The sequence below is a fragment of the Rana temporaria genome, chromosome 1 (genome assembly GCF_905171775.1).
Source record: "Rana temporaria chromosome 1, aRanTem1.1, whole genome shotgun sequence".
Lineage (NCBI taxonomy): Eukaryota > Metazoa > Chordata > Amphibia > Anura > Ranidae > Rana > Rana temporaria.
This window is the reverse complement of record NC_053489.1, coordinates 291,344,632-291,370,116: the sequence shown is the minus strand read 5'-3', so window position 1 is coordinate 291,370,116 and position 25,485 is coordinate 291,344,632. Positions and strand designations below refer to the sequence as shown.

The 25,485-nt window shown below is 46.1% G+C and overlaps 1 protein-coding gene across 1 annotated transcript in view; it reads right to left on the bottom strand.

Moving 5' to 3' along the window:
- The window catches only part of VLDLR (very low density lipoprotein receptor), a 78,191-nt gene extending 53,640 nt beyond the window's left edge, over positions 1 to 24,551 (bottom strand). Inside the window, 1 exon segment of the mRNA XM_040357297.1 lies at positions 23,986 to 24,551. Coding sequence (XP_040213231.1) covers positions 23,986 to 24,061 — 76 coding nt within the window. The 5' untranslated portion in view covers positions 24,062 to 24,551.
- Positions 24,552 to 25,485: the final 934 nt, after the last annotated feature.

Sequence of the window (25,485 nt, the reverse complement as noted above, 5' to 3'; positions counted from 1 at the left end):
CTGACCATCCCTTGTACCATGTCTCCAGTCTCTGACCATCCCTTGTACCATGTCTCCAGTCTCTGACCATCCCTTGTACCATGACTCCAGTCTCTGACCATCCCTTGTACCATGTCTCCAGTCTCTGACCATCCCTTGTACCATGTCTCCAGTCTCTGACCATCCCTTGTACCATGTCTCCAGTCTCTGACCATCTCCTATATCATGTCTGCATTCTCTGACCATCTCTTGTACCACGTCTGCAGTCTGTGACCATCTCTTGTACCACATCTGCAGTGCCTGACAATCGTCTACAAACTATGGCATAGATTTATGGCATTTATATTTAAATATTTTTTACTAGTAATGGTGGCGATCATTGATTTTTTAGCGGTACTGCAACATTGCAGCGGACACACCGGACACCTAATTGATTTCTGTAAGTGCCCCTCCTGAGACTAGACTCTGGATCTGCCCTTGGACAGACCGCTAGTGTGTCCATATCTTTCTTCTTTTGCATAGCATGTCTCCTAAGCTACATGAAACAGATTTCCCCCCGAGTGAAGACAAAGAAAAGCAGCTTTGACAAAGTCCATGCACACAGGCCAAGGAAACAAACACACACACACACACACTTTAAAGCAGAACTAAAAGTTTCATCTTTTCAGCCAAGGAAGCTGCCGTCTTAGTCAGTTTGGTCTTCAGTTGCCATGTGGCTGCACTTCTGATCAGCTATGACACCAACCAATTTGCCAGTTTGGTTGAGCGCACAATGTGACAGTTAGGCTGGCCATACACCATCTCAGCTAGTTCAGCAGGAACTAGCTGAGATTTAAACGGTTAATGGGCAGGCCGAGTGTACCAAGTTGAGGGATCAACTTGGGCACAGCCAGCCTGCTGGATTCTCTTGCCATTATAATCACCATCTTCTCCCACTGGGAAAAGACCATGGCCTGTCAGGAATCTTCAAACCATCTACACCAGGAGTCTTCAAACTATGGCCCTCCAGGTGTTCAGTAACTAAAATTCCCATCATGCCTAGTTATGTCTGTGAATGTCAAAGTCTTACAATGCCTCATGGGAAGTGTAGTTCTGCAACAGCTGGAGGGCCGTAGTTTGAGGATCCCTGATCTACACAGTCTGCATAACTGTGGCATTAATTTATAAATGAAGGTGTTGCGCTTGTATTAACTTGTTCCTATAGGTACAATAGTACAAATGTGATACCCAATACACACCCCGTTTAAGGCATCATAACGTGCAAATAAAGTGAATACATCATAAATGAAAAAACTATACAAATATAGATGAGGACACAGTCAAGTGCTTATAAGTGAAAGACAAAAAAGTCCTGCTTGCGTCAGCATGAAAACCTTCAGAGCAGAAGAACCTCACAACCACAGAGGTCTGTGAATAAGGAAACTAGTCCTGTGTTGTGTTCAATACATAGATACTTCACCCCCTGGATCTCCTGTTCATTCAAGGCGATGGATAAAAATATTTTAGTGATCACTAGTTAAGCGTGTCCCACATACCTTGCATGCAGGAGGGCACATTGAAATATCGAAGGGGCAATATTGCCCCCCCCAGAACACCCCTTTTCATTCACGTTCAACCAAATCATATTTCCACGTTTCTATTATATTTGGGCAATAAGCTGCCCCTGTTCATATCAGAGGCCAACAAGGTGAGGCAGACATTCCCATGTCACCATGAGGGGGCCAGCAGCATCTTCACAGGCAAAAGTGGATGTAGTCTGTCCTCAGGCAGGGCACATTCGTCTGTAGTGTAGCAATGTTGCCCGTGCTATCCAGCCACAGCATGCAGAGGTGGTGGACTGGCTTACTAAACCATCCTCTATGACCCAAGCTGACACTAATGCACAGTCCATTGCAGATGTGGCTTATTCTGCCCCTAGAAGTGGTTACAGGGTGAAGGCACTAACACCCAAAGGGCAATTTTTCAACACACCTGTTACTTATATCCACATTCTGCAAAAGATACCAGATCAAAGAGTTAATGCTGGCCCAAGTACTACAATTTAGCTTCTTCACACAAGTTTTGCTCACTGTGGTGCAAATATTTGTAATTTCCATCCACAATCTGCCAAAGAGACACCAGCATTTATCACCCCCCCCCCCCCCATCTCTAATCTTCAGAGTACACTAAATTGTGTCCGCAAGCCATTTACCAAATAAAGAAAGCTTGCAGAAAATAAAAAAAACATTTAAAGTTTTTTTTAAGAAATGTCAGTTTTTCAGCAACAGGTTCACTGTACAGATGCACCACTTTACAGGCAGACTAAGGGGACTAACATTTTTGCATTTGTACATGGCCCCCAGGGCAGGACCCCTATACCCTTCATGGCCAATAACTTTTTATAAGCCCTCAGCATGGGGACTTGATTTTTCAAGTTCAGGTTCCATAAAACTTTAGCCACCTCCTGTCAACACTATACTTGGACGGCTACAGCACAGGCCTTATATTCCAGGAGGCCATCAATAGAAGTCCTCACAAGCATGTGCCGTCAGTGTGAACCTGCAGGGTGCGTGCTCATTGGAAAAATCACCATCAGCCTGAACATTGCAAAATCACGCCGTCATCGCGTGTCTACTCGGCTCTCACACACATACCTCAGAGGGGGACGAGCGCCACCGGAAATCACTGAGCCGTCATCTCCTCTCGGCTCTCACGTCACGCACAGTCCCACCTCCGCCATCGGCCCATCTCCTGTGATAGACAGAACACTGGTCCAATGCTGGTGGCAGAGGCGGGACTGTGCATGTGTGACGTGACAGCCGGCTCGGTGATTTCCAGCCGGCGCTCGTCCCCCTCCGAGGTATGCTATTGGCATATAACACGCACCCATGATTTTCCCCTGATTTTGTGAGGGGGAAAAAAAAGTGCGTGTTATATACACACAAAAATATATTTGACATACATATATTCCCCCTCACGCAGACAGCATGAGAAATATATTTTTCACCCCCCACAAAGCCACTGCTGCCTTGTCTGTGCTTGCCCTCCCCCCACAGGCGCTGCGCTATGATGAACATGACAGGTGCCCTTTAAATGCAAGGACTTATTCTTGCTGGTAGTTCAGAATCTTTAATATTTGCAAACAAAATGGCTTCCCATTTAGAATATTAAGCTGTCAGGTTAGTAAAATAGCAATATCAGAACTGATTTTAGGTTAATAGGTTTAGTTTTGTGTACATAGATTTACAAAACAATGGGTTAAAGGAATATTCCTGAACTTTTTTATCTCATGCCTACTCTGAAATTGATGCATTTACACAATGCATGTCATGTCAGCTTTCATTCATTGAATGAGTTTACCAAAGATGTAAATATTGCAAAATATACAACTTCATGCTACATAACCAAACTACATTTCATGTTGAAGAGAAAAAAAAAAAATGATTTGACAGCTTACCTGTAAAATCCTTTTCTTGGAGTACACCACAGGACACAGAGACTAAGTCTTTACATAATGGGTTATATGCTCACCAGAGGTGATTGGACACTGGCACAATCAGTCAGTTCCCCCTCCATATAGCCCCTCCCATCCGGGAAGTAGCTCAGTTTTGTAGCAAAGCAATAAGGTTTTCCAAGAAGGTGGGGGGGGGGACCTCTGTGTCCTGTGGTGTACTCCAAGAAAGGGATTTTACAGGTAAGCTGAAATATGGAGTTTAAATTGCTAAATTTAAAACCTAATAGGGTGGGACTTTAACCTCTTGCCGACCGCGCTATAGCAAAAATACTGCTACAGCGCGGTCGAGTTACTGTGACAGGACGTCCCTGGGACGTCCTCGTGCACTTCCGCGTTTGCGCGTCCCCTGGGGCGCGCTTGCGGAAGTGTCCGTGCTCGCCGGGTCTAGAAGACCCGGCGCATCACGGATCACGGTAAATTGCCGCGAATCGCGGCTGTTTACCACGTGATCGCTCCGTCAAATGACGGAGCGATCACTTGTAAACAAACCGGCGTCATTTGATGACGCCGGTTCCTCCCTCTCCTCTCTGTACCGTTCGGTACAGTGCGAGAGGAGAGGAGAGGAGGGGGGGGGGAGCGCGGGGTGTCAGCAGCTGCTGTGGGCTGGATCTGTGACAACTGCAGTCACAGATCCAGCCATCCCTCCCTGTGCAATACTCTGCAATACCCCATACTCTGCCACCCCTCCCTGCGCAATACTCTGCAGTACCATCAATACTCTGCAATACCCCATACTCTGCCACCCCTCCCTGCGCAATACTCTGCAGTACCATCAATACTCTGCAATACCCCATACTCTGCCACCCCTCCCTGCGCAATACTCTGCAGTACCATCAATACTCTGCAATACCCCATACTCTGCCACCCCTCCCTGCGCAATACTCTGCACTACCCCGATACTCTGCACTACCCCGATACTCTGCACTACCCCGATACTCTGCACTACCCCGATACTCTGCACTACCCCGATACTCTGCACTACCCCGATACTCTGCACTACCCCGATACTCTGCACTACCCCGATACTCTGCACTACCCCGATACTCTGCACTACCCCGATACTCTGCACTACCCCGATACTCTGCACTACCCCGATACTCTGCACTACCCCGATACTCTGCACTACCCCGATACTCTGCACTACCCCGATACTCTGCACTACCCCGATACTCTGCACTACCCCGATACTCTGCACTACCCCGATACTCTGCACTACCCCGATACTCTGCACTACCCCGATACTCTGCACTACCCCGATACTCTGCACTACCCCGATACTCTGCACTACCCCGATACTCTGCACTACCCCGATACTCTGCACTACCCCGATACTCTGCACTACCCCGATACTCTGCACTACCCCGATACTCTGCACTACCCCGATACTCTGCACTACCCCGATACTCTGCACTACCCCGATACTCTGCACTACCCCGATACTCTGCACTACCCCGATACTCTGCACTACCCCGATACTCTGCACTACCCCGATACTCTGCACTACCCCGATACTCTGCACTACCCCGATACTCTGCACTACCCCGATACTCTGCACTACCCCGATACTCTGCACTACCCCGATACTCTGCACTACCCCGATACTCTGCACTACCCCGATACTCTGCACTACCCCGATACTCTGCACTACTCCGATACTCTGCACTACCCCGATACTCTGCACTACCCCGATACTCTGCACTACCCCGATACTCTGCACTACCCCGATACCCTGCACTACCCCGATACCCTGCGCAATACTCTGCAATACCCCAATACCCTGCGCGATACTCTGCAATACCCCAATACTCTGCAATACCCCCAATACCCAAATACTCCCCAATACCCCAATACTCTGCAATACCCCCAATACCCCAATACTCTGCAATACCCAAATACTCCGCAATACCCCAATACTCCGCATATATAATGTTTTGGGGTTCTATGTAATTTTCTAGCAAATAAATTGTGATTTTTCCATGTAGGAGAGAAATGTCAGAATTGGCCTGGGTGCTCCAGAACGCCTGATGGCGCTCCCTGCATGTTGGGCCTCTGTATGTGGCCACGCTGTGTAAAAGTTGCACACATGGGGTATCGCCATACTCGGGAGGAATAGCAGAATGTGTTTTGGGGTGTCATTCGTGGTATGCATATGCTGTGTGTGAGAAATAACCTGCGAATATGACAGAAACAAGTTATTTTTTTTTTTTTTTTTACAGAATTTTCGGTCGTTTTTCTTTTTTAGCGCAAAAAATAAAAAACCCAGAGGTGATCTAATACCACCAAAAGAAAGCTCTATTTGTGTGAAAAAAAGGACAAAAATTTCAAATGGGTACAATGTTGTATGACGGAGTAATTGTCATTCAAATTGTGAGAGCACCGAAAGCTGAAAATTGGTCTGGTCAGGAAGGGGGTTTAAGTGCCCAGTGGTCAAGAGGTTAAATGAGGCTATGGCCATCCGGCACGCAAGCCTCCATCCCTGGCAACATAAAATAGGGAAAAGTTGTTCGGACTTTAATTGAAACAGAACACTAGGGCAGAGTGAATCAATATGAAAAAATATTAATGGCATGCTAGGGCACAATGCAATGTAGGTAAACGGGGTAGATCAATAAATGAGTTACAATGTATAACAAGCAGAATTGGTAAATCATATAGCATTCTGATAGTAACATAATAACACATGATGAACAATGAAACCAGCAATGGGACCCAGAATGACATACAACCATGATAAATAGTAAAATACAATTGATGATTCAGACAATATCAAGCCCATAGTAGCAAGTATCTTCACTGTGACATGACAGCTATATTGTATGCTCGACGCGTTTCGTGGAATATCTCCATCAGGAGCAGCTAGGGACTGGGGTAACCTACAACAAATGATAGTTGATAATGAGAAACTAGTTAATGGTTTTTTTGTCAATTTGTTCCAAAATCAAATGTTAAGCAAACAAAATTCTGAAGTACTTTTGAACACCGTCAAGTAGTGTACTGATAATTTTTGGACAAATGTTTGTATGAAACTTCAGTAAATTCATCAGATGTTACACCAGCTTCTCAACCAGGTTCCTCCAGAAGTCATTTGTGGTTCCTGACCGGGATCAAATAAATTTTCAGCCTGATGGTGCTTGTGTAGTTCCATCATATGGCAGAGCAAGAGATATGGGACAAGTAAATAATATCAAGGAACACAGTGAACAATGCAAGGTGGCAATCCCACCTACTAGTGCCTTCTTTCCACAGACCACCAAGTAAAGGGCAGTACTACCACCATTACTGGCAATTCTGAATGATGAACTGTGATGTGTGTAAAATAAAAATAACACACACACACACACACACACACACACACACACACACACCCTGGTCATTCGTCACCCAGAATGACCAGCTGGCACCTTGGAAGTGCCCCTGCTTCATAATGCTGAGCAGTGGTGCGGCTTACAGTCAATGTGCCTCTAGACTTATGCAGCCCAGCTTAGGACCCAGCAGGAGAAAGCATGCACTGGTGCCTACATCACCTCCAGCAGGGACCAACAGGAGGAAATGTCCCTTTTTTGCAATAACAAAAAAAGTCCACTTTTTTAAAGCAGTAAGTGTGTAGCCCCTGCATTGTTGATAAGAGTCCATCAGCATGTGTGCATTTCCCGAGAGGGCTTCCCATTTTGGGAGTAGGAGACTTCAGGCATCCCCATACTGCTAGAGGATGAATAAGCCACCATCAGAGGTGCATTGCTAGCCCCCCGAAAGAGGCAACATTACATAGGATTAGTCTCTTCAAAGCCCAAGTGAGGTCACCCATTTCTATAGCCCCGATTTGTAGTAGTATGGTAGAAATGCGTTAACACCTTTTTATCACTAAAAATACTGTCTGCAACACAGTGCAGACTCCGAGCCCTACTACACAAATTAGCAGAGTCAAGCAACAGGCATGTCAATTACAAGCGTTTCCCCATCAGACTTGTACTTGCAAAAAGAAAGGGGGGGTTAGATCAGACATGTTGCAAAGTTCTGGGCTCAACTATGCAGCCTACTGGACTAGACCATCACCCTGCTGCAAATCAGAAGGTATGAGGTACTGAGCATTTCAAACTGCACATAATGAATAAGCAGCTTACCAACAGTAACAATGCATGCTACAACTTCAATACCCTCAGTGCATCTGTTACTTCCAAGGAACACCAATTGACAAGACCTGAGGAAGACCGTCTGATGAAGTAGCGTCCCTGTGAATTCTATGAGGTTGAAAGCCTAGTCAGGCCAAGACTGGGGAAAGTTTTAAAGGCTGGGTTCACCCTGCTCCAGCTCACAGCAAGAGTTATGGTGTGTCCCCTTTCACCATTTCAGCCCGAATTCAGACCTGAAAACTGACTCAGACAAGACTCCTGTACATTTCACACCAAAGCCGCTGCGGAGATGTGTAAACCAGCTCTATAGAGAGCTGGTCACAAACTCCCAGTGTGAACTCAGCCTTAGCTGCACATTTCCCCCCCCCCCTCCCCATTTGCCATTTAAATGTGGCTAGAAGAACATTTTGTTCGGCCCATAGGCTGAAATCTATAACCCTTTCATGACCAAGCCCATTTCTGACATTTGGTGTTTACAAGTTAAAAATCTGTATTTTTTCCCTGGAGAGTCACTCACACACACACTTTTTAGCAGAGAATAAAATGGCAACTGTTGCAAGATTTTATGTCACAGTATTTGTGCAGCAGTGTTGGAAACACCTTTTTGGTAAAAATGACACTTTCATGAGAAAAAAAAAAAAAAAAAAAAGTAGTTAGCCATTTTTTGTAGGGGTGTAACGGATCAAAAAACTCACGGATCGGATCGATCCTCGGATCAGGAGTCACGGATCGGATCATTTTCGGATCAGCGCAAAAAAAAAAAATGTGTGTGTGTGTGTAATATATATATATATATATATATATATATATATATATATATATATATATATATATATATATACACACACACACATACATTTCACGGGTGGATTAAAGAGGAAGCAGGTGAGGCTGTTTGGGACTTGTTAAAAGTACAATCTTGATGTTTTTACAGCTATATATATATATATATATATATATATATATATATATATATATATATATATATATATATACATACATATATATATATACATATACACATATATATATAATTATATATAGCTGTAAAAACATCAAGATTGTACTTTTAACAAGTCCCAAACAGCGTCACCTGCTTCCTCTTTCCACCCGTGAAATGTGCTCTCCCCCCCCCCCCCCCTCTCACACTAGTGCTTCTCTGCTACTATTCCCTCTCCATGTCGGCTTGCCAGAGCCCAGTGCACAGCGTGACACGCCTCCCCGGGGAGGCGTGTCACGCTGGGCTCTGGCAAGCAGACTGGGTGGAGCAAGATCGCTCCGGAGCTAGGCCAAAGCCGGGGACTTTCCTAGGCCTAGGCTCCGGAGCGCTCCGCGGATCGCGGGGTGTGCCGATCCGAACGGGGTGGCCCGTTCGGATCACGGATCGGTGACGATCCGTTACACCCCTAATTTTTTGTATAATGTGAATGATGTTACGCCAAGTAAATGGATATCAAATATGTCACGCTTTATAATTGCATGCACTCATGGAATGGCAACAAACTACGGTACCTAAAAATCTCCATAGGCAATGCTTTAAAACATTTTTTTACGGTTACCAGGTTAGAGTTGGAGGTCTAGTGCTAGAATTATTGCTCTTGCTCAAACGATCGCAGCAATACCTCTCATGTGTGATTTGAACACCGTTTACATATGCGGGTGTGACTTCCGTAGTTTTTTGCTGCGTGAGCTCGCAGGGATTCTTTAAAAATATATATTTTTATATTAAATTGGGTTTAAAAAAAATAAATAAAAAAGAATCACTTTTATTGCTGTCACAAGGAATGTAAACATCCCTTGTGACAGTAATAGGTGGTGACAGGTACCCTTTATGGAGGGGGGGGGGGGGGGGGGGGGGGAGTCTAAAAAGACCTCCAATCCATCCTTTGCACTTCAAAGTATTCAGATCACCGAAAACAGCAATTCTGAATACTGCATATTTTTAATCCGGCGCCATTGGCAGCCGAGTAAACCGGAAGTGATAGCGATTCAGTGTTTACATTCAGGAGACTGGAATGAAGCCGATTACGGCTTTGTTCCAGTCCGTCTCTAGACGCCATATCGTGGGAGGCCTGGTCAGAGCAGCAGGAGGGGGGTCCCCACCAACTACTCTGGGATAGCGACCAAGCTGCTTTTAGCCGCATCAGTTGTTATCCCTGAAAAGCCGATCGCCTGCTCTAAAAACTTTACCGGATGATGCCTGCAGCTGCGGTAAAGCCGAGGACGCATATATGCATACACTTGGCGGGAAGGGGATAAACAGCTTTGATAATGGCCTCCCAATTTACAATTATGTATAGATCTATTATGCAAATTCATGGAAATCATCTTCAACTTTCATGCTACATTTGTAAATATGCGGGTGGCATATGATTAGTTTTTTATAATTTGAGAGAGAAGAACATGCGGAAGGAAATACAGAGACCACGCTGATGTATATTACAGTAAATTAGATGTTCCCCATAACCTAGTACATATACCACACTAAAGGAGAAGTCTGTCAGAGGGGAAATCGCAGTGCGTTTCAAGGGAACAGGAGTCCTCAACCTCACATGGCAATTTTTACAGCAATCGCTTTTTTTTGGAAATTGGAATTTGAGCCCATTGGTGACTGGCTCTAAAGTCACAGCACCAATGTGCTGGCATTTTAGACAGATTGGGAAAAAAAAAAAATGGGTAAAGTGGGGAACAAGGGGTAGAGGAAGGAGAGAAGAGAAATAAAATAATGGGGGGGGGGGGGGGAGGGGTTAAATACCACCCTCCAGTCACACCCACTCTGTCTGGGGAGCTTTTACAGTTGACCCCCTTCAGGGGGACTGGGCCACTAGCTGCCCGTACGTCTCCAGCAGGGCTCAAGTCCTGTGGGAACGCGTGAGAACGGAGTTGCTGCACTTTTCACAGCGGGAACTCAGTTCCCTTTGTAGGACTAGAGCAGCCGAGCCGCCCGAGCCAATCCTTCACTAAGTGGCAATGCCCATTTCGAGTCACTGTCAGGGGCAGGCGAACCTTAGTAATCCTTTATGTTACTGGCCGCTTCCTGTATACGATTCATCGGGTAGTGTGCGGGTATTCCGTCACTTCCTCGATGCCGCAATGTCTCCTTGGAGCTTTTGTCATTGTTCCCAGGAGACATTGCGAAAGTCTGCCGCGAGTTATAGTGGGATTTAGAAAAAAGCATGCGGTTCAGTAATTATGCATATGAGCGTATAATTTTTTTTTTTGGTGGGGGAGTGGATCTTGGGTGGGAGTTCCCACACTTTTTTCCCCCAGGACTTGACCCCTGGCCTCCAGATGAATTTGTGCCAGTGGAACCATGTTTTGGAAAATTTCTCGTTTAGGCCTCTGTGGCTACCAAGTCCTCCATTGTGTGGATACTCACCACTCTTCAACCAGCCACCGACGGAGGCTGGGTCTGCTTCCAGTTCAGGGGAATGCAGCCTTTCTATAGCTCTTACTCTGGACCCTGTGGTGGTGCAGAAGGAAGAGCTTAGGGGACATCGGTGAATTTCTGAACAATGCACCATACCTCTGTCCAGAAGGCTGCAAGCAGCAGCAAGACCAAAAGGCGGAAGGAGCATTCCAACCTCCTCCCCACATCTCCAACATAAGTGCTCTGAGGGAACATCCTGTGCATCTTTTCCAATGTGTAGTACCAAAGGGACAGTTTTTATATCCCGCCTCCATGAATATTAGTTTTGCGAGGGTTGCCATGTATAGCCCTTAGTTTTTATGTACTTTACTGATAGCATGGCTATGTCTGTTAGGAGCATGCATTCCTTGCTTCAGATATCTTCAATTATGAAGTGCCTAGTGCACAGCACAAGTGTTACAAAAATTGTAGCACACAAGCAGTTTTAAACCTGCAGTCATTTTGTGACCAATAGCACTTATTTGAAGACAACAGACATACTTAAAAAAAAAAAAAAAAAAAAAAAAATCCTGTTAGAAAGGCCCATACCATGACCATTTAAAGCAAGGGAATGTACAAGCGATCTGTGGACTTTCCTGGGAAACCAAGATATCTACACAAATGCTAATAAGCCATGTGTTAATCCTGCTACAAGCACCCTTATAGACCAATCTACATTGAGCATATACAGCGAACATTGTCATGTTTTTTCAGTGTCTGCCAAGCTCGTAGCTGAACAAGAGGCCTTATTTGTCCCAAGTACCAGTCATTATAGAGTTAAGCGGCTGGTGCCAGATTCAGACATACAAGAAAGATGCTTACAAACAGATCCACTGAAACAGATGGCATTCAGACCAAAGTCATACCGAACCATTACTACCAATGAAGCTGGCACTAGTGTTTAATGTTCACTCCACATTTAACCCACTTTTGCTAGTCCTGGATCAACACTGTCGTTGGTAAAAGGCAACAAGCTTCAATGTAGTGCCTCCATGGCCTGATGAGAGATTTGAACTGCCAGGGTGTTTGTATTTCATGCCACATGGTTACAGGGAAAGAAGATTTCCTACTTTCCAGAGCCGTCATGGGCACAACATTTTACATATGCTTATAGCTACAAACAAGAGTGAATATCTTTTAAAAATGTATATGAAATGGACAAAAGACAAACACTACAGTCTAAGCTAGAAATGGACAAAAGCCAAGCATTACAACCTACAGAATTGTTTACTGATCAATAAAGACAGCTCTGGAAACTTGTGTGGGGTTATGAAAGGACAAGTCCACCTTAAAGCAGAACTACACTGCATGCGAGCACCACAAATCAAAAAAAATGCAGTTTAATTTGCAAAACCATCCATTTTGCTTGGCAATCACTTTGGAAAACACCCTCCTAGCATTTCTTGCTGTGGCCATCTTGAGCAAGTGCAGATTCATGTAGCATTTACTGGAATCCATCTACCCTTAGCTCAGGCATACAGGAAGATGGGTGTACTTAGCCAATAACCCTGAAAAGGAAGACATTTGCCTAGGCATGGAAACTAGGAAGTAACTTAGCGGTTGTCCTGAAAGGCTCTTAGAAATACTGTCACCGGTAAGTCCAAGTAAGTTTTTCTCAAATCGCCTTTCATGACAACCCTGGAGAGGATAACCGAGTAATTTACCCTAGGGTGGGACTACTGCCTGCAGTACCTTCCTGCCAAAGGCTTGCTCTGCAGCAGACAGCAAGTGTAATCTGTAATGCCGAAGAAAGGTTGAATAGCTGGACCATGTGGCAGCCTTACAGATCTGATCAGGCGTGGCACCGGCCCTTTCGGCCCAGGAAACTGCCGTTGATCTTGTGGAATGAGCAACAATACCTGAAGGAGGCACTTTTCCTTTAGCTTGATAGGTTTCCATAATAGCTTGTCTAAGCCATCTTCCCAGTGTACTCTTGGAGGCCTTCTCCCCTTTGCGGGGACCCGAGAATATTACGAAAAGGGCGTTAGATTTCCTGAATTCTTTAGTGATTGAAAGAAATTGAAGCAAGCATATTCTCACATCCAGTGTATGAAAAGCTTCCTCTCCTGCATTTGTAGGGACTGAGGAAAAGGTAGGAAGAATTATTTCTTGAGATAGATGGAAAGTCGAAGACACTTTTGGTAAAAAGGCTGGATCCGTACGGAGTATTACCCGGTCTGGAAAAAATTCTCAGAAAAGGCTGCGATTGCCAGGGTTTGAAGCTCGCTGACTCTTCTTGCCGTTGTTATAGCCACAAAAAAAACAAAAAAAAAAATAATAATCGTCTTGAGCGCCAAATTTTTCAAAGGAATGTCTTGTAAGGCTTCAAACGGAGCTCCCGTGAGACCCTGTAAAACAATGGATAAGTCCCAATTGGGAAAAACTTTAAGGGCTACTTCGAGCAAGTGCCCTAAAAAAACTAGAAATTAAATCCTCTCTGGATAGAGGCTTTTCAAAATAAACTGAAAGAGCCGCCAACCATGTCTTCAGGGTGCTGGCTGCCAATCCTTTCTCCATTCCTTCATGAAGAAATTCTAAAACTGAAATGACACTTGACTTGAAGACTTTTGGAAGAGCACCAGGAACTAAATTTCTTCCAAACTGAGGTAAATGGCCCTCAGTTAGTTACCTCTTTTCTGCTAGAGAGTAGCTCACTTTCTCAGAGAGTCCTTTGGCTTTTAGGAGATCTTCCTCAGAAACCAGGCTGTTAGGTGTAACCGGTCTGCTTCCAGATGGTTCACAGGACCCTGTGAAAGAAGGCATTTCCTGCAAGGCAAGTTTCCACAGTGGTTTTGTGGCCAAGTTTAGAAGTATCGCAAACCAAGGTCTTTTTGGCCAGTAGGGAGTAACCAGGATCAAGTTGGTTCTTTCTTCCCTGAATTTCCTCAGAACTAATGGGATTAGCGGAAAGGGGGGAAAAAGCATAGCTGGTAACGCCTGGTCCTCCCTGTGAAAAGAGAAGAACTCCTGAACTTTTGCATTTTCCTGGCTGGCAAACAGGTCTACTTGTGGTTGCCCCTATTCCTGGGAGATCGTTGTGAAGACTTCCTGGTTGAGACTCCACTCTGCCTCCACTGCTTCTTCTGATTAGAAGGTCTGCTAACAGATTCTGAGACCCTTTCAGATGGACTGCTGACAGGGAAGTCATTTAGTTCTGCCCAGGACAACAGTTGATTGGCTAGCTCCATGAGGCCTTTGCTCCTGGTTCCCCCTTGTTTGAGGACATAAGCCACCGCTGCCGTGTTGCCCGACAGGATTTTTACGTGACACCCCTTCACTGCTTGTTGGAAAGCAAGGAGACCCAGGAAGATGGCTTTTAACCCCCTCCAGTTCCATGACTTCCTGGTTTCTGATTTGGACCAGGTGCCCTGTGTGGTCTGACCGTCTAGGTGGGCTCCCCAGCCCCAGGAACTTGCATCTGTTAGACGCTTGTCTATAGGAAAGACCCAGGGAAGGCCTTTTGTCAAGTTGTTTGAGTCTCTCCACCACCAGAGTGCTCGTTTGACGTTAATCTGAAGCGTTTTTCTAGCGACTCTTTGTGCAACCAGGCCTGTAGGATGTTCATCTGAAGGGCCCAGGAATGCAACCTTGCCCATTGGACTGCCGGGATCGAGGCCGCAAGTAGACCTAAAACTGCCATAGCTGACCGTACTGAAATCCAGAGATTTGTCTGAACCTGACCCACGGCGGAGAATACCTTCTCCATTTTTTCCTGGGGAAGAAACTTTCTGAAGTACCGAGTTTATGGTGTAACCCAGAAACCTTGTCTCCTGTGTTGGATCTAGATTTGATTTTTCCAGATTTAACAACCAGCCTAGACTCCTGAGATGAGTCTGACACTTGAAGGTTTGTCACAACCTGATCCCTGGAATCCGCAAAAAACAGCAGGTCGTCCAAATATGGAATGACCGAGATCCCCCTCAGTTTCAGAGGTTCCAAGGCCTCCGCCATAATCTTTGTGAAGATCCTGGGGGGGAGGAGGAAAGACTGAAGGGAAGGGCCTTGAACTGAAGATGCCAAACAGTGTTCCCTAGGTTTATGGCCAGGCGAAGAAACCGCTGAGAGGCCGGTGCTATCGGTACATGCAATTAAGCATCCCTCAGATCCAGGGATGCCATTAAGCAATCTGGGGTTAACAGCTTCGTTATGGAATAGATGGTGTCCATACAGAAGTGTTTGTACCGTATTGATGTGTTTAAGATTTTCAGATTCAGGATCAGACGGTATTTGCCTGAAGGTTTCTTTACCAAAAATATGTGGGAATAAAACCCGACCCTCCTGATGTTTTGGGACTTGGACCATTACTTCCTGTTGTATCAGATCCTGTAATAGGCTCATCATAGCAGAAGACTTTTCTTGATCCCGTGGGAGGGCTGTGACATAGAATCTGCTCGGGGGGGCATTCTGAAAATTCCAGACTGTACCCCTTTGCAATGATCCTTTCCACAAAGGGACTTATGGACATCTGAACCCACAGTGGAAGGAAGGCAGGCAGACAATCTTTCTCCCACTGGGGTCAGATTGTCACTTACTTTTAGGGGTTTGGTCTGGGGGAGATCTGAAAAGAACTCCTCCCCTGCCTCTACCTTTTTGGGGAACCCAATGCTTTTTGTTTTCTTAGTTTTGTAAGACTGCTGAAAAGGACGAAAATTCTTTTTTGGAGTCCGATTTTTTTTTTTAATAGGGAAAACCTTTTTATCAGCTGTTCTGTCTAACACTTTCTCCAGATCTTGACCGAACAGGAAATCACCTGAAAACGGTAGGCCACATAGTTTGATCTTAGAGGGTGTGTCCCCTGACCAAGTTTTTAGCCAGACTGCACGCCTGGCCGAATTCACCAATGCTGCCGATCTCGCCGCCATCTTAATAGACTCTGCTGATGCATCCGCCATATACTTGACAGCTTTTAAGATCAAGGGAAAGGATTCCAGGAGGTTCTTTCTTGGCGTGCCTACCTCTACATGACTCATCAACTTCTCTACCCAGCATTCTAAGTTTTGGGCGACCACTGTGGCAGCCATAGCAGGTTTGAAACTGGCTGACGTAGAATCCCATGCCTTTTTTAAAAAGGGAATCGGCTCTTTTGTCCATTGCGTCCTTCAAGACCCCCCCCCCCCCCCCCCCCCCCATGTCCTCAAAAGCAAGGTCTGTTCGACGTGACACCTGTGAGAAAGCCACATCCACCCGTGGCTTCTTGTTCCACACCTCCGTGTCTTTATCCTCAAAAGGAAATCTTCTCTTAAGAGTTTTAGAGAAGGGACCCCTCAGGGTCTTTCCACTCCTTTTTGATTGTGTCCGACAGGACTCTATGAACTGGAAAGACTCGCCGTTTAGAGTAGTCCAAACCTTGGTACATTTTATCATGAATGGACAAGTGTACCTTCTCCTCCTGGATATCCAGAGTAGTGTAGATTGCTTTTAGTAAATCATCCACTTCATCTAAGGATAATTTATATCTGGAGCTTCTGCTATCTTCCTCCTCATCAGAATCCCTAAGAGAGAGAAGAGTACTAGCCCCTTCGTCCCCTTCTGTTTGTCTAGATAGGGAGAGACTTTCGGGCTGGGTGGTGGTTGCTGAGGTTCCGCTTGAACTACAGGACCCTGTGCCAGAAAAGATTTAACTGAACTTAGAGAGCTTGTGAGTTCTTGTACTGAGGAAAATAAGTCCTTGTACTGCTGTGATGTTTCTTCGTCAACCAAATTCTTAATGCAAGACCTGCACATTGCCTTTTGCCATGAATCTATTAATGGATTCTTGCAGGAGGGACACTTTCTTGGTGGATCTAAGTTCCTAGTTTTGCCTACAGATTTTTCCTGCAACGAGATAAATTAAAAAAAAACTTTTTTATTTTAAAACTAAAAACACCCCAAGTGACCTATACCACCACCACCAGAAAGTGTCCCCAGTGTTTTAAGCAAACACCCCCTTACAGTTACCAGGACCAAGGATATAAGCCTCTGTCCGGTAACCACAGGCTCCCTCAGGGAGGAGAAAAAACATACAATACACAACAAGCCCATAAGGTATAGAATGAGGCACTGCTGTACCCCTCTTACCTGGGCCTGACCGGTGCTTGCGGCGCCTGTATCCGACGCTGTCTGTCTCTTCCATCTTGCAGTGATCACAGCGAAAAGCTGGCTTTTTAAATTTTCCCGGCTCCCGCGTCATCGACGAGGGCCGGAAACGGAAGCACCAGTCAAAGGACCCACCCCCTGGTCGCTGCATTCCAGGCACTGGGAACCACAAGCGCCATGCCCCCACAGGAAGCCGCATCACCGTGCATGACGTCACCTGCCAGCCAGGACCACTGAGCAAGAACGACCGGGGACTCCGGAGCACCCCCTCTACAGATGAGGGGGGCTGGGATGGTCGCTGCACTCCAAACAGCAAAAAAAGGTATACCTGCCCCCTCCACCCTGGAGAGCTCAGCTCCCTGGTTCCTCATGCTGCTTCCACCATGGTGGAGGAAACACAATAACTGAGGCTATGGTGGAAGAGGAGGGATTTTAAAGGATCACATGTGTTTCCTGAAAAAGAGGCGGAGCTGCGCTCTCTCCAGGGGAGAAAAAAAAGTTTAAGTATTAGTGGTGCACCAAAATGTAATACCCAGAGCTGAATTCAGGATGCACTTGGCCAAAAACCAAAATCCACACACAAGTGTAAAGTGGCCGATGTTTTTGCATTGATGTCAATAGGACGCAACATGCCATTATGGGCACTACGCTGATAACCCCCATTTCCAGTCGATACATTTTTGGCAGCCGATATAAGCATTTTATTTACTAGGGATGATCTCTTCAGTACTTAAGGATTTAAACAAAAAAATTCCAAAACAAAACCCACACTACTTGCTAAATGGATAATCTGTTACAAGGGTCTGATCACCACCTTCCCACCAGATGGAAACAAAAGAAAACTGAACGACTTGCAGCAAGTCTAATCAAACAGCACTGCTCATTTAAGCGGCTTGTTAGAACATAAATCCACCAAGGGACAGTGAATACATTGGAAAGCCAGTATAGGAGAACAGCCTGCAAAAAATCAGATGTATCCCTAGAGAGGGTTGAACAATACAGACAACAGTCCATGGAAGGGGTGCAGTGAGCATACATTCACATTGTAACAGATTTTTCCAAATGTCTGATGCAACAGTAGCAAGTGTTGTCTTATTAAAGAGTGACGCAGCATTATCCCCTTTCTTGTGAGCACTTGTGAAGCCAACCTAATTCACAGGCATGCAGGAAGCCCGCCAGGTCATGTCTAGTACAAGAGAATGCTGGGCTGGTCATGGTTTAATCAGCACAACTACAGAGATCCGGCTACTTTGTAGACTAGAATTATGCTGGACAGTAAAGAACCTAAAATTCCCAAGTATCTGGATACAATTCTCTGCTTCTTGAGATCCTTTCTGGACGAGTCTAAAAATATGTTCTCTACTTTTCGAGATTCCTTCCAGGGGTCAGAAGGAATGACTTTCGCCCACTGAAGGCACTAGAAGTACAAAGCACATGAGGCTGTCACTCTTGTTGACAGCCAATAATTCCACATAGAAGCAATGTGATCACGCTGGATCCTAGGACTAAAATAGAAGCTTTTACTACAACTATCCAAACAAAGTTTGGAGAAGCATGCCACTTTACTGCCTGTGCTAGTGACACAAGAAAGTCACCAGCAATAAAGAGATATAGCTAGATTCAGAGAAATGTGCCTATAGGCGGGCGTAGTGTATCTCAGATACACTACACCGCCGTAAGTTAGAGCCACAGGTCCTGTATTCACAAAGAAGTTGCGCTCTAACTTACGGCGGCGTAGTGCAACTGGGCCGGCGTAAGGCCGCCTAATTCAAAATAGGCTGGTTGGGGGCGTGTTCTATGCTAAATACTCGTGACCCCACGTATTTGACGTTTCTAACGAACGGCGCATGCGCTGTCCGTGGACGTATACCAGTGCGCATGCTCCAAATTACGCCTCAAAGACTCATTGGTTTCGACGTGAACGTAAATTACGCCCAGCCCCATTCACGGACGACTTACGCAAACGACGTAAAACGTGAAAAATTCGATGCGGTTCCGACATCCATACTTAACATTGGCTGCGCCATCTTTTTGGTGGTTTATCTTTACGCCTAAAAACGCCTTACGTAAACGGCGTAATCTTTACTGTGACGGCCGTGCGTACGTTCGTGAATAGGCGTATCTTGCTGATTTACATATTCTAGGCTTAAATCAGCGTACACGCCCCTAGCGACCAGCGTAAATAGACAGCCAAGATACGACGGCGTAGGAAGACTTATGCCGCTCGTATCTTAGCAACATTTAAGCGTATCTCAGTTTGAGCATACGCTTAATGTTACGACGGAGCGGATTCGGAGTTACGACGGCGTATCTACTGAGACGCCGTCGTAACTGTACCTGAATCCGGCCAATAGTCGTTTGAACACTTCATTACACCCAAAGGCCTCATGTACACTACTGCTGGTAAACAGACGTTTAGGAGCATTTGAGCATTTTTTTCAACTGCTGCTGAACTCTCCTCTATGTTCTCTCATCAGTACATGTACACAGGGTCGTTTATAGTCCTTTCTAGGCAGTGGAGTTGAGGCTTTTTTGAAATACAAAAAAAAATACGTTCAGAAGCCAAGTTTAGCCCTGGTTCACACTGGGCTGCGGGAGTTAAGCCCGCTGGCAGTCCCGATTTCGGCCACGATTTAAGAGACATCTGTGCAGGTTTCTGCACAAATGTAAATCGCGGCCAGAAATCGCAAAAAGTAGTACAGGAACTACTTTTTGAAATTGATGCGGCGTCGCACCGATTAGGACGGTGTCATTGCCGACACTTGCTGGCAAATGCCGCCGATTTGAGATGCGATTTCACATGTGAAATCGCATCTCAAATCGAAGGAAACCGTACCCAGTGTGAACCTGGGCTTAGAGGCATTTCAAGCACCAAACGTGGCTAAAAATGCTTAACAGTGTTTCATTTAGACCAGGGGTCTCAAACTGGCGGCCCTCCAGCTGTTGCGAAACTACAAGTCCCATGAGGCATTGCAAAGCTGACAGTTACAAGCATGACTCCCACAGGCAGAGGCATGATGGCACTTGTAGTTTCACAACAGCTGGAGGGCCGCCAGTTTGAGACCCCTGATTTAGACTCATTTTAACCCCCCCCCCCAAATAAAAGCCATGAGATCACACCATTGTCAGTTTTCTAGATGTGCAGAGAACTACGCCTAGTCTCCTACAATGACCCGATTTTCTCAACACCCCCCCTGCACAGCCATTCACTGGAAAAGATCAGTGTACTGCACTTTTTTTCTGTTTCTCTTACCCCTGTTCTCTGATCACTTATACAAAAAGATATATTATATAAAAACACTATGGCACAAAGGTTTTGCCTTTTATTTCCATTTTAAACTGAATGTGTTGCACCCACTAGACTCCAGCTGGCCCCCCCTAAAGCTTGAAAGACAGTAAATTGGCCCTTTGCTTAGAAAGTCTGGAGAACCCGGACATATACCAACTTAAGTTAGGCTAGGTTTCCACTAGTGCGACTTGTCATGCGACTGCAAAGTCACATGACAAGTCATAGCCCCCATGATTTCCCAATAAGTACTGTTCAAATCTGAGTGACTTCAAGTTGCAGCAACTTCAAAGTAGTCCCTGCACTTTTGGTCCCACTTTGATGCGACTTGAGGTCCATAAACCTCAATACACAGGCATGGTTTCAAGTTGCGTATTAACAAAAAAAAAACAAAAAAAAAAAACAGACTTTCAGGTCTCAATAGTGGAAACCTAGCCTACCTGTGATCCAATTTACACTACCAAAAGTATTAAGACACCTGCCTTCACACGCACATGAATTTTAATGGCATCCCAGTCTTAGTCTGTAGGGTTCAATATTGAGTTGGCCCACCTTTTACAGCTATATCAGCTTCAACTCTTCTGGGAAGGCTGTCCACAAGGTTTAGGAGTATGTCTATGGGAATGTTTGAACATTCTTCCAGTACAGCATTTGTAAGGTCAGGCACTGATGTGGACGAGAAGGCCTGGCTCACAGTTTCTGCACCAATTCATCCCAAAGGTGTTCTATCGAGTTGAGGTCAGAACTCATTGCAGGCCAGTCAGGTCCCTCCACCCCAAACTCACCCATCAATGTCTTTAGGGACCTTTCTTTGTACACTGGTCCAAATTATTTGGTGGAAGGGGGATTACAGCGTGGGGTTGGTTTTTGGGTGTTGGGCTCAGCCCCTTAGTTCCAGTAAGAGGGATCCTCAAACTATGGCCCTCCAGCTGTTTTAGAACTACACATCCCATGAGGCATTGTAACACACTGACATTCACAGACATGACTAGGCATGATGGGAATTGTAGTTCCTGAACAACTGGAGGGCCATAGTTTGAAGACCACTGTCTTAAGGCGTCAGCATACAAAGACATTTTGAACAATTTAATTCTCCCAACTATGAGGGACCAGTTTGGGGATGGCCCCTTCCTGGTCCAACATGACTGCACCAGTGCACAAGGCAAGAGACAGATGCGAGAGTTTGGTGTAGAGGAACTTGACTGGCATGCACAGAGTCCTGACCTCAATCCAATAGAACACCTTTGGGATGAATTAGAATAAAGACTGCAAGCCAGGCCTTCTCATCCAAAAGCAGCACCTGACCTCACAAATGTGCTTTTGGAAGAATGATCAAACATTCCCATAGACACTCCTAAACTTTGTGGACTGCCTTCCTAGATGACTTGAAGCGGTTATAGCTGCAAAGGGTGGGCCAACTCAATATTGAACCCTACGGACTATGATGCCATTAAAGTTCATGTGCGTGTAAAGGCAGGCATCCAATACTTTTGGCAAGATCTACTGAACAGATCCCTTTGCTACCCTTAACATTTCAGTTACTATAATCTAATGTAACTGAGCTAATCCCTTTAAATTACATTTTAACACATGCCACGCATAAAACTTTAGATTTACCTTCAATTATGAAGTGCAAGGGCCTGTCTAGTTGAACACAAAAGTTGAAAGTGTAGGTTTGCCCTCATAAGGTTCTGGTAAATCTAAAGTAAAATTGTAGAAGATTGTAGGATGTATGGGCAGCCTGTTACTGTGATCTGAAGCATCTGCTAAAGTGTTAAAGGAGTTCTCTGACCTAAAACTTTTAACCCCCGCTGTGCCCGGGCTGTAAAACTATACAAAATAAACTTTCACTTACCTGCCTACGATCCCCCGTTGTTCCGATATCGCCGTCCCGTTCTCCGGTCCCGGTCTCTTCCGCTTCCTGTGTGTCGGTGACTCATAGTGCGCTCAGCCTATCAGCGGCCGCGACGGGACATTGCTGCAGGCGCTGATAGGCTGAGCGCACTATGAGTCACCGACACACAGGAAGCGGAAGGGGCCCGGGACGGCGATATCGGAACAACGGGGGATCGTAGGCAGGTAAGTGAAAGTTTATTTTGTATAGTTTTACAGCCCGGGCACAGCGGGGGTTAAACGTTTTAGGTCAGAGAACTCCTTTAAGGGGGGAATCAGCTCATTAGGTGCATTTGAACATAGTAACTGAGGTGTTAAAGGGTAAGGAGAGGGATCAGTTACTGTGATCTGATTCATCCTCTGAAGTGCTAAAGGGATCTGCTCAGTAGGCACATCAGATCACAGAAACATTAAAGTGGTTGTGAACACCACTTGTACCTACAGGTAACACTTACTATAGGCTTGCCTGTAGGTACTGGAAAGATCTCCTAAACCTGCAGAGTTTGAGATATTTACCATACACTCATGTGACGACATCGGCGCATGCGCACGGAAGGGCAAAATTGTGCCGTTTTCAAGTGGCTCATGCCGTGACAGAGCTCTCGCGCGGGAGTGACATCACACGACTCCGGACAGTCACAGGGCCGGAGGCCCCAGAAGGAACAGGGGGTGAAGTTAGATCTGGCCACCACATTGCCGGTGTATTGTCACAATTTGCTGCCTATCGTACAATGCTCCGGAAGTCACGTGGCGGCCAACTGCACATGCGCGATGCGTGCCAAACGCAAATGCGGTGCGTTCCAATGGATTCACGACAGTGCACACCAGTGAAACCTCGGTCGGCATCCAGGCTCTTTCCTTAACATCCCCGTGGATTGGAGGATGTTAAAAAAAAAGAGTCAGGAGGCCGAGCGAGCGGAGCGAGCCGTCCGAGCGAAGCGAGGCCAACTGCCCACTGGCCACTTTCCTCTAAATCCACGTCGCCCTGAATGCCGGGTTCGCTGGTGTGTATTGTCGTAAATCCATTGGAACGCATCGCGCATGCGCAGTTGGCCGCCACGTGACTTCTGCAGCATTCTACGATAGGCAGCAAACTGACACTACACCGGATTCATTTGCAGGCAAGTGCAATGTAATGGGTTAGTATGTGATGCATACTAGTCCATTATGCTTTTTACTTTGGGGGGGTGTAAAACTCATCAGGGTTTACTTCCGCTTTAAAAAAGGGATCTATTCAGTTACTGTGATCTGATGCACCTACTGAGCAGATCCCTTTAGCAGATGCATCAGATCCCCTTTCCTTAGCCTTTAACACTTGAGTTACTATGATCTGATGTATCCAATGATCTGCTCCATCAGCTGAACAGATCCCCTGCAATCAGCCAGTAACACCTCACTTCCTACGATCTGCTCCATCAGCTGTACGGATCCCTTTCTTATGTGTGATATGATGGAGGAGATGAGCTATTCTCGGTCGGTGCTCCATTGTTTAGCAATAACAAAGACATAAAATAATGAATGGAGGAGTGTGGGGGGGTCAGGCCGGCCAGTATACAGACACATGAATATAGATGGGTAGGAGCCCCCTATAGCAGCAGCCATGGAGAGATCAGGCAAACGTGACAGCAATGGGTACCATGCCACCACCCGGGGGCCCACCTAGCAGATTAACCCCCTCGTAGCCGTGATGAATGGTGACAGCCCGGCGCCCTGTACTCACCATGGACCCGGAGTAGACAAGCCGTAAGGAGCAATAATAGAAGGTGCAAGCCAACCCCCGGACACGACCTGTTCATCTCGCTGCACCCCCCAGAGAGCCGGCTGGAGGAGGGGGGGACACAGCAGGAAATGCTGTCTTTGTAATCCCAGGGAGTAGGTGTGTGTGGAAGGGAGATAGGTGAAGGCGGCGTTCATCCACACTGACAGAGCAAGGGGTCTGGCTCGGGGACACAGGAGACGTGCACTTCCAGGCGACTCCACAAACGCTCTTCTTATAGCAGCGGCGGCAGCTGGATTTGCAGCAGCAGGCGGCGTGAAGATAAGGAGCTGGAGCGGCAGGCAGGCGGCGCCCCTGAGCGAACACTCACAGCCGAGCTCCAGCTAGCAGCGTCTCTGTGATCCGGCTCAGCCGCGGATTGCATGATCCGAGAAACCGGGCAGCCTGAGCCCACTGATGAGCGCCGCCGTACAGCCTGTGTGTGTGTGTGAGGGGATGGCTGTCAGCTGACGGGAGGAAGTTATGTCAGCAGAGCACATGGCAGGGGGGGCAAGGCTACATGCTGCATGGCTGCTCTACACTGTACATGGTGTAGTATTCGCAGGGAGTGCTGTACACTCGCTGTGGGAGGTGTGGGCCCAACAGCCAATCACGTTACGGGAGTCGTGTCTCTGCTCTGAGGTGAATGTGACTGTGAGGGTATGAGGGACAAGGTCACTGGGTGAACGTGCTACATTCACACGGCTGCTCAGGTGAATGCAGCTTCTCCTATTCACACACTCGGGTCATTGGAATTCTACTGTACACCTGGACATCTACAAACACTTCTTTTACATGTTTAGGGCTCATTCATGTGTATTCTCTGCATGAAACTAAGCTTATAGCAGGCACAGTTACAAGACCCGACGGAAATACTGTCCCTAATGCCCCGTACACACAAACAGACAGACTTTTTCCATTGGAAATTCCGACCGTGTGTATGCCCTATCGGATTATTTCCATCAGAAACTCAGATGAATTTCGTCAGAGTTTACATAGAGAACATGTTCTCTTTTACTCCGATGAAATTCCGTCGGAATTCTGTTGTGATTTTGGTCGGACAAAGGTCACGACCGTGTGTACGGGGCTTTAGGCCTCATGTACACTGCATGTTAGAAAAACGCCAGTAGCATTAGCTCTAGAAAGCTGTACAATGAGTTTTGCAGCGTTTTTTTCACAAAACTATACTCCCACAGAAGCTTATGGTGCAAAAACACTGATAAACGCAGAATTAGTCAGGTTTTTCAGCATTTTTAGGTTTTGGCCTGTACACACGACCCTAAAAACAGCTGACCGAGCGTCCATTTTTTTATTTTATTTTTGCATACTAGTCGCGTATCAAAAATGGAGAGGTCACTAAAGTGCCAACAATTCTCGTACAACAGAATAAAAAATCGGAAGTGATGTCACGTGTAACGTATTTCTATTGTATTTTCAGACGACAACTTGTACCGATTAAAAGGA